The following is a 10,332-nucleotide window of genomic DNA, read 5'->3' on the forward strand; positions in this document are numbered from 1 at the left end:
ACGAAACTGGCAATGCTGGGAAAACACTCTGATGGCTCTGTTTTTAGCTGTAGTATTAATTGTGCAACTAACACTAAACTTGCGGAGGACTCTGAGGTTCTTCTGACCATAGATCAGCGGGACAGCTCAGATGAAGAAGTATATGAAATAATATGCCAAGAAATTAAAGACAGTTTCTTATGATCAAAAACAGGTTTAAATTCGGCCCATGAATTGTCTGCCAAGTCACTGGCGTCTTTGGATTCTTCGCCAGGACCTGAACAGATGATGTATTATGTCCTAAAAGCTTTTTTATGTTCTGTATAACCCTGTTAAACTATCTATGTGACTCTGTCCCCAGAGACAAAACTCTCTGGGGTTCATTAGGATGGATTGCAGCCATATTGAAAACTCTCCTCTCTGCTTTGTTTTTTTTTTTTTTTTCAGGTGTTAAGGCTCTTGAAAACGTTAAGCAGAACCCACTTACCTCACTCGCTCATGAAGAGAGGGAACGCTCCCGAAATTGGACATTGATGAAAATGAGAGGCTGCACATTTACACACCCTTAAAACTAATTTTACGATTTAATGGACTTAATTGATTTTTTGCCATTCAGTGCGTGACCGATGGTTTAACTCTTCAGATGGTCATTTACTTACAGTATTAAAGAATACACACATGAAAACCTGAACCAGGAACATAAAGCAAACGCACATGTTTTAATAATCCAAACTTAGCTTAACTTTAGAAACTTTAATTCTTACATGAACCTAAACGTAATTGTAACTACGAATGTCACAGTAACATAAAGCGTGACTTTTCACCTTAATTCTCAATCTACAATATACCGAACATCTACAATTAAGTCACAAAATTAGAATTTGTCTGTACTATTACAATAAGATACCTCAGTTTACAAAACAGATGATACCTCTCATAAAATATGATATAGATATGTTACAAACCCGTTATTTATAAACCTCTATTAAGAAATGCAGACAAAGTTCTTAAATGTTAAAGAGGTGGTATTATGCTCATTTTCAGGACCATATCCTATTTAGGGGTTGTACCAGAACACGTTCACTTGGTTTCATTTTCAAAAAACACCATATTCTTTGTCGTACTGCACATTGCTGCAGCTCCTATTTTCACCCTGTGTTTAAGGCTTCGTTTTAGCTATGGAGTGATACATCTTGTCTCTAAATGATCTTTGTTGGGTGTTGCACATGTGCAGTTCCTAGTTAAGGACTACTAGCCAATCAGAAGCAGAGAAGGGCGGGTCAATGAGAAGCCAGTAATAGCCAATCAGAAGCAGAGAAGCTGTAGGCTACATGTTGCCGACCAGCTTGGTAACATGAACTGGAGCAAGAGTTTCAGAGTGGTGAGTTATTAATCTGTAACAAAAGTATCTTTCATCCATAAAGTTTTAACTGAGCTCTGTCTCTACATCACAGGAACAACTTTATGTCCACTGACTGCCTGGAGGGTAGCTGGTGTTTGGAAGGGAGAGGAGAGCTGTGTGCTGCAGCTCACTGTTTTTGAGGGCGTGTCGGAGTAGCCGCTTGGTGAGCGTTATATGAGGCCCATTTAACTTTCATCCCTGTGATGTCACAGGGATGAAAGGGAAGCGGTTGGACTACAAACGAGCTGTTTTCAGGCAGTTCAGAGCAGAGTTTTCTGTGGGAGATGGGAACTCCCTTTGGGCTGGACTTTGGGCTTTTTCACCTGTTACATGCACAAAAAAGGTTTATAACTCAATAAAGTAGAGGGAAAAATCCAAAAAGCAGAATACCACCTCTTTAATTTTGTCTAAGTAGCTGTTTAAAAACTGAATCTAAATAAAATTTACAAAATTTTGATTCAAGTCTGGAATTATCTGATAAACAAAGGATAAACAAGATTTCAAATCTGACCAGATATTAGGTGCAACTGTAATTGCCAATTTTCAATTGCTGATGCTTTTAAACACATTTCAGTTCATATTTAATGGTGCATCAGCAGGAAAACATACAAATTCAGACCAATATTATGATCACAGATTTTGAGAAGTAGCAGCCTTGTCAGTGTGGCTGCTGTGGAACGATGTTAGCGCTCCCCCTTGTGAGTTTTTGGAAGATGGAAATAAAGTTAGTTCGGAGGCCTAAATGTCACCATCGTCTTTCCTGAATGTTAACAAGATAGCAGCTCTAACCTAAACCAATTCCTGGCTAGCGTTAAATATATATAGTTATACTGTAGAGAATAAGGCAGCTGACAAACTGTACTCCCTTAAACACCGGCCACGCTCTGAAATCCACAGCAGAACCCCCAATGGATGTTTCTATTTCATTCATTAATAAAGCTTCCATCTAAAACAACACGAAAACATTTATATTAGATTGTACTCTGCATACAATAATGGAAATATACATGACTTCCACACACAAACAGACGTACCTCCTGGTGTGACTGTGCCCACGTCCTGTACGGTGAGCACTGAGAGGCGTTCCTCTGTGTCGACCCTGACGACCCCGTAGGTCAGACCCTGCATGGACAGGACGCCTCGACCCGGAGGCTGGCTGCTGTCCTCCACCGGCCTGAACACAACACACAGTTCATGCTGTCATTAACCTACATTTAATGGGGGGGGGGGGGGGGGGGGGGGTGTTAACTATGTCTAAATATCAACCGATCAGTAACAACAGTTGTTTGAGAGTTTATTTCTCAGACAATATTGTTTGTTGTCTTGCGTTTATTGTGCAGCAGTCTGTATTGATGTGTGATTGAATGATTAGTTATTGTATGTAGGCTCCTTCTGTTTCTTCCTGTAATGAAAGGTTGTGTTCTGAAGAGGGAAATAAAGTGGATTTTGCTTCACTTGTTTGTATGAATTTGTATATTATGTGATTACAGCGTGTGCTCTCTGTGGATGTGTTTACATAGGTGAGTCTGTGCGCGTGAGACTGCATATTTGTGCTTCTGTGTTCGTATGCGTGCTCAAATGTTTGCATAATCTGTATAGGTAAAGCAGGGTTGTGTGTTTGTGTGCTACATGTTTTTATATTCTGGTGGGGACTTCAACCTGAATGTACACTAGCCAATGGGAATTTAGGTTTTCAGGGTTAATACTTAATTTTAGGTTTCAGATTACTGTGGGGTTAAGGTTAAGGCATGTCATTGTGATGGTTCAGGTTTGGGTAAGGGGCTAGTGAATGCATTATGTCAATGAGATGTCCCCGCAGGGATAGAGGAACAAACATGTGAGTGTGTGTGTGTATATAAATACCTCCTGATGGCCACTGTCAGGGCCTCGGGGGAGCTGGCGCAGGGACAGATGACGTCGGCTCTCAGCCCTTTAGTCTGAAAGACGTTGAGGAAGGCGTCGCAGGAGGAGATGGACCCTAACAGACAGAAACAGCGACAAACTGTCAGAACTGCTGCAGTTCAGGTGCTGAACTACTTTTACACAAACCCCTGGCATGAAACAAGAAATCAGAGAGCCATTAGTGAAGTCCTGGAAAGGTAAGTGACATTAAATAACACTCAAGACTGATTTGTTTTGAGTGTTTTCTCCCAAATAACATCACTTCTGATGTCTTTTTTTCCTTTTAAGTGCCATTTTTATGTATTTACTTAAGGTCATAAGCAGAGGTCATTTTGAAAAGATCTCATGGGCAGTGGTAGAAGAAGTACTTGGATGCTTTCAGTAAAAATAACAAAACAACAATGTCAATATACATTTACAAGTAAAAGTCCTACATACAAAATCCTACTTAAGCAAAACTACAAAAGTATTATCGACAAAATGTACTTCAAGTATCAAAGTACTTGTTCTGCAGTAAGACATTATTAGTTTATTAATACTGATGCATCAGTGTGTAAGCAGCATTTTACTGTTGCAGTAGTTGTTTTATAGAAGCTACTTTTAACTTTAAACAGCTACTGTAGTTTAGTCCAGTGTTTCCCAACCTAGGGGTTGGGCCCCTCCAAAGGGCCACATGGTAAATGTGTTGTATTTGTTTAAAATTAATCTGCTTATCATGTGTTTTTTAATGTACAATCTTAACTTGAAGTAACTAGTCACTACAACTGTCAGATAAATGTTGTGGAGTAAGAAGTACAATATTTTCCTCTAAAATGTAGAGAAGCAAAATGTACAATTTTGAGGTACTTGTACTTTACTAAAGTGCAGCACCTGAGTACATCACCATGGCAACTTTCCACCACTGTTCATTGGTGGTGCTTTCATGTATTCTTTTACATCCAAATGTCCAAGTCAGCTTCCAAAATGTGTCGCAGTAACAAGTCCAAAAATCAAAGCTGTGTCTCACTGCATACTGCACTAATGGTATGCAGTACTTACTATATACTGTATATATAAATATTTTTTTTTATTTTTTAACACTTTGTGTACAAGAGTTTACCTAAAGTAAGTAAAACACGTGTTAAAAATAAACGAAAGGACAAAGCTTCCTGAAGATGTTTTTACCACCATCCACAAGTTGTTTTTATTTTTCCCAGCTGTGAGCGGCTTCTCCGTTTCATTTGTGAGTTGCAACGTGACCACTCGAAGATAATCTCAATTCAAGGGTCCACTTTTTCTGGTGCTTTCAGCTGCATCTCCATCAGTGACCGGAGCGCCGGTGTCTTATTTTGTTTCAAACCTGCCTATAATGTGTAGTATGTAACTGGGATGCAGCTCTTGATGACAACTGAGAAGCTAACAGATTTTGTGAAAAGAGTAATTTGATAATAAATGGTTTTAGAAATCTCTTGGGTTGTTTCAAGATGACATTTTGTTTATTTGTTGTTGTCAGACATATGTTTGTCTCTAACACACTGTTACTGAAGCCTATCTCGGCCAGAAGTTTCAATCAGTTTCAATGAGGCTTTCCTGGTAAGACACAGGTTAAATACATTTTAAAAATGGCTTCGTTGTTGCTAAGTTGTGCAGTTTAGCGCCTGACTCTCTGATGTCGCAGTGCACATGAAGGCACCATGGGGGAGGTTTAAAAACAGCTGCATCACAACGTGACAATAATTAAAGCAAATTTGTCAAAGAATACAGCCGACTAAAGGGTCACGGTGATGGATTACCAACGCCAAGCAAGTTTCAAGTCTCTGCAGGTTGGTACTGAATTGAACTGAAATCAATGGCAGCCTAGTACACAGAACAATAACGTGTTGTGGTCAGCGGTAACGTAAACAACATATGGGCTAAATATGCAAAACTACCAGTATGGATCAGCAAACAATATAATTTCCTGGTTTCGTACTGTTTTTACTTGTTTCCACTCCAGTTGGGCTGAAAACCATCTATAGTACCAAATGTGCGTAGTCGGACACATCCTGCTCTATTCCTGTAAAGTGACCCAGTTTCCCGACTTCCCAAGAGAGTTGATCCCTTTCCCTGACGGCCTCTATCTCAAATACACCTCTCTAAACTCCCCCGTTAGTGACAGAGCCCCGCTGTGGAGGCTGAGCGTGACCTTACAAGGGTTTGATCCGTCGGCCACCAGCAGCATGCGCAGCGAGCTCAGGTTGATGTCCTTCTGGTCTTTGTGGGCCACAAGAGCCCAGTGCATGTCTCTGGACTTCACACACGCCACCTTGGCTGCACACACACACACATAGAGACAGACAGAGAGAAAATTAGCATTTAATCTATTTGACAGACAGGGAGTGGAGTGAATTGACTGAGCTGAGTGGAAGGTGGAGTGTGAGTCTGACCTTTGTACTGGCACACTTTCTGGATCCATGACAGAGGGTTGACCTTCATCAGCGAGTAGGGGACGCTGATGACGTGCATCATGTTCATCACACTCTGCACGCCACACACACACACACACACACATAACGACACATTTAAAGCGAAAAAGGTTTCATTCCTTTACTTTTAAAACGGTCATGAGCTGTAATTATCCATTTTTAAGTTAAAATTAAAAGTTTCTGACTATTTGTGTCTATTTTACAAAGTGTTCTCACCTAGATGTGTCTCAAAATATTAGCTACGGAGCTTTGAAAAGAAGTGTAATTGGTTTAAAATTTGTACTTATCTGCAAAAAACAAACAGATTGTAAACCTGCCTTTATTGCTTATCAGAGGTGAGGGTGTAAAGCAAACAGGAAATGAAGGTCATGATCCCTGACCTCTAACCTTTTAGTAGGCAGGTCTTACCGTCAGGATGCCGTGCCACAGGCCCACATCCTTCTTAAAGTCTAGGACGTTCACTATGGTCTCCGCTACAGACACAAGAAGGAGAGAAAAGGGTTAACTTGCTAAATTAGAGACTGAACCGTGTGTTTGTGTCTGTGTGCGCGAGCCTACCCTCGGTGTAGCTGCAGGACTGGGTGAGAGCCTGGCAGTGTGTGAGCAGAGCGATCCTCGTCACTGTGACTCCCAGCACGCTGCCGTCCTTACAGGTTTTATACTGAGAGGGAAACAACAGACGGATCAGTGAAACCACAGCAGAGGGAGGCGAGTCATCGTGAACAATCACAATTTACTGTGGAGGTTGTTCTGTTCATTTTAAGATGTCAACAAGTTGTTTTCCATTAAAATATAGTCAATTTAACCAAACTAAGTTAAGATGAGGGTAAACTAACCTCAACTAAGATAAACTGAAGGTCAACTAATGACTGCTGTTGAAAACTCTTCTGATTATTTGTTTTAGTTTAATTGTTTGGTCCTTGATGACGTCATCAAATTTCTTGTTTTGTCCCACTCCAAAAACACTGAAATGTTTAATTTATAGTGATATAAAACTGAGAAAAACTGGGAGCTGGGGGTCAAAATTTAGGATTTGAGGGCACTTTAACAGAAGTTAAAGTGCAGATTAGTATACAGATTAGTATACACTAAGGCTACGACTAACAATTATTCTGCTAATGTTTAATATGTTGATTTTTTTTCTTTTTTACGTTTAATCAGTTACTTGGTTCAGTTTAGTCTAGTAAAATGGTGAAAAATGCCCATCGCAAGTCCAAAGACATAGCTAGTGTCTCATTTTGTCCGACCAAGAGTCCCAAAAAACTCAAAAATGTTTAGTTTCTAAACAATAATAAAATACTGAAAAACTGCAAAGCCTTGTGCTGCAGAAGCTGCAACTAGAGAATCAACACAAATTAATAATTTGAGCCCAAGAGTTAATTAAAGTGTTTAAAGAGTTGCTGTAAAAATATGCTTAATGCTCTAATTAACTAAATTAAAAGACGGTGAGAAAAAGCTGGATAGTTGTTTTAGAAATAAGGTTAAGCTCAGGTTCATTTTTAGAGCGACACACCGATGGAACAGTTCAAACAGCAACTTCTGTTAAATAAGATTAAAATAGATTCATTTGTTGATTCTTTAGAAATTTTGCTTTCTTCATAAGAAACCTCTTTTTCGCATACACATAAGAAACTGGACGACACTTCACTTTAATAAATGCGTCGCATAAAGCATAGCTACACTGCATCAGCAGTATCCCAGCGGCTGGTTGGTGAGGTGACCGGAAGAATGTCAGAGGTCTCAGCTTCTGTTGAAACGTCCACAATGAAAGGAGACACTCTATCATAGTGTGTGTGAGCTGGTCTGTTAGCTCACCTCTATGTAAGCAGTGTCGTTGTTTGCATCTTTGATGTGAGGGAACCAGTCTCTGGGAGGTTTGGAAAGGTGCTTCGACTCTGTCACAAACCACAGCAACTTGGGCCAACCTGCAGGTGGAGACGGAGAGAGACGGTGAGTTTATTTATATGAATAATCAAACCAGGGGGGAAAAAAGACATTCAGTTGTTTCACACCTTCAGAGAAAACTACAGCAGAAAAAACTGTGTTTCAATCACACATTTTTACAAACATACACTCTACTGGTATTTTCATTATGTGCACTAAGACAGGCCACCCCTCCCCCACAGAGACACAAGCCTTAACAATCCAGCGATGATTGATGAGTTTCACCCTCACCTTTGAACTGTGGGATCTCGCCTGTTGCACTCTTGGGCAGACCCTTATGGCAGGCGTCACTGGTCAGGGCCACGGTAACGCCACAGCTGCCCAACAGGAACCCAATCTGCTGACTGCCGGCATCCTATTGGACGATAAACAAAGGGGGAGAGCAGAAAGTTACCATGTTCACAAATATCAATAAAAAAATGGCAATCGTTTAAATGCTGATGTATAAATCCTGTGGCGTTTCATCTCCTTCTATAAGAACATTACGCAGGTGCTCACACAGGTAACAGAGGGGATGTTTGCTGCACTGCTGCTGCGCCGTTTCACAAACAGATATTTTATGGAAAATCCTGCAGCACAAATGCAGGATGGGGGGGAAGGGGTTCAAGAGAGGCAGCCAACGTGCAGCTAAAGGCTTTTTCTACTGCAGCAGTGATCTCTGTGTATGCACGTCGCCGACCCTGCGCTGCACAGGCGGGCAGCCACGTCTCCACGAGGCTCCAGACTGAGCAGAAACAGCTGGGCTAGGATAAAGTTATATAATTGGCAGTTAAAAGGTTTTTCAGCCTTCAGAAAGCTTTTTCTTTCACAGCAGGGACTTCCATCCTGCAGACATGTTAGGTCCCCGGGGGTGACGGCACGAAGATCAACAGTTGTCACCTAATGGATGACAGTATTCCTTCTGTGACACGGGGCAGCAGCAGGGCTTGTTTCTTGCTTGTTGGGTTTCTGACGTGTTTTGTTGCTCGTCACGCAGGTTGAATTATTCTCTCAGAAGTACTTGTTGCTAGCAAACAGCTGAGACTTAAGATCCAACAGAGAGCAGCATCCACACCAACAGAAATGAAACACAGCAGGGGTTTGGAGCTCCTGCGTACGAGGTGAAACAGACGTGACCGAACCAGAAAGGATTAACATTACAAATTAAATTACAGTACCCGACATCCCGCAGAGAGACTACTCCTGAGGAATAGTGTCAAACTGAAAACTAGACAGGTGTTGGGTGTGATCACAATAGAAACAACATTTAGATGGATTTCATAAAGTACCTTGCGACTTAGGGGGACTTCAATAGGAACAGGGACCACCTCGGCCAGCAGACAGCCATAGAAGGCCACCATGAAGGCCACAGGGTCGTTGTTGGGAAACACCAACGCCACCTGGAAGGAGGGGAGACAGATGCCGGGGTCAGAGATGCTGGGAAAGCGAATAAGCCCATTTCCTAACCTTAGCACAGCTAATTACAGCTGGTGTTTATTAATGTCCAACCCTAAACTCTCCCTTCTATGAGTCTGAAAACCTTTTTGACGCAAACAAATTTGCGATCGACACCCCTCTCAAATCTGTCCATTCAATATGAATCTGGAGCCAGCTGACAGCAGGTTAGCTTAGCTTAGCATAAAGACTGGAAACACAAACGAGACATAACGTGTTAACTAGTGAGGTGCTGGGAGGCAGATTTTGTTAACGTTGGACGGAGCCAGGCTAGCTGTTTCCAGTCTTTATGCTAAGCTAAGCTGTAGCTTCAGGAAATTGGTTTCGTATCTCCTCTAATTTATCTCTCAGCAAGAAAACAAAGAAGCAGAACGTGAAACTATTCGTTTAAATGTGATGTGATTACAGATTTGAAAACAAATAAATCATTTTGAACGAGAGGAAAGCAACAACATGTACTGCAACAATGAGGTTCTTGCTTAGCTTATTCATTACCAACTCTGCTACAGTGAAATAACCACAAAGGCCAGAAACCAACAACAGTGCGAGGCGGTGGAGGAGTGTGACTCACCCGATCACCCGGTCGCACCATGGGCTCCTGCTTGCTGCCCAGTTTGTGGAGGATGTTGTAGGCAAGCTTGATGCTGCGAGACCACAGCTTTCCTGCAGAGAGCAGGACACAGGATACGAGGGTGTGAGAGAGAAAGAGAGGGAGTGACGGAAAGAGACAGAGATAAAAACAGGGTGAGAATAGGAAAAAGAAAGAGAGGAAGAGGGAGGGAGAGGGATGAAAAAGAGAGGGAGGGAGGGAGAGAGAGAGGAAGGGAGGGAGAGCGAGGGAGGGAGAGAGAGAGGAAGGGAGTGACAGAGATAAAAACAGGGTGAGAATAGGAAAAAGAAAAAACGGAAGAGGTAGGGAGAGGGATGAAAAAGAGAGAGAGGAAGGGAGGGAGAGGGATGAAAAAGAGAGGGAGGAAGGGAGGGAGAGGGATGAAAAAGAGAGGGAGGGAGGGAGAGAGAAAGAGAGGAAGTGACAGAAAGAGACAGAGATAAAAACAGGGTGAGAATAGGAAAAAGAAAGAGAGGAAGAGGGAAGGAGGGAGAGAGAGAGGAAGGGAGGGAGAGAGATGGAGAGAGAGAGGTAGGGAGAGAAGGAGGGAGAGGGATGAAAAAGAGAGGGAGGGAGGGAGGGAGGGAGAGCGAGGGAGGGAGAGAGAGAGGAAGAGA

General features: G+C 42.0%; 1 protein-coding gene across 7 annotated transcripts in view; it reads right to left on the minus strand.

Moving 5' to 3' along the window:
* Positions 1 to 10,332, minus strand: part of LOC123967426 (disco-interacting protein 2 homolog C-like) — an 80,751-nt gene that overhangs the window by 36,604 nt on the left and 33,815 nt on the right. For all 7 annotated transcript variants that reach the window (XM_046043544.1, XM_046043538.1, XM_046043550.1 and 4 more), the window contains 10 exons: positions 9,677 to 9,768; positions 8,940 to 9,050; positions 7,903 to 8,026; positions 7,543 to 7,652; positions 6,286 to 6,388; positions 6,136 to 6,200; positions 5,689 to 5,782; positions 5,453 to 5,572; positions 3,245 to 3,359; positions 2,416 to 2,555 (listed from right to left, as the gene is read on the minus strand). In XM_046043544.1, coding sequence (XP_045899500.1) covers positions 2,416 to 2,555; positions 3,245 to 3,359; positions 5,453 to 5,572; positions 5,689 to 5,782; positions 6,136 to 6,200; positions 6,286 to 6,388; positions 7,543 to 7,652; positions 7,903 to 8,026; positions 8,940 to 9,050; positions 9,677 to 9,768 — 1,074 coding nt within the window. The remainder of the gene's footprint in view (positions 1 to 2,415; positions 2,556 to 3,244; positions 3,360 to 5,452; positions 5,573 to 5,688; positions 5,783 to 6,135; positions 6,201 to 6,285; positions 6,389 to 7,542; positions 7,653 to 7,902; positions 8,027 to 8,939; positions 9,051 to 9,676; positions 9,769 to 10,332) is intronic.

Source organism: Micropterus dolomieu, linkage group LG01 (genome assembly GCF_021292245.1).
Source record: "Micropterus dolomieu isolate WLL.071019.BEF.003 ecotype Adirondacks linkage group LG01, ASM2129224v1, whole genome shotgun sequence".
In the NCBI taxonomy this organism is placed as follows: Eukaryota; Metazoa; Chordata; class Actinopteri; order Centrarchiformes; family Centrarchidae; genus Micropterus; species Micropterus dolomieu.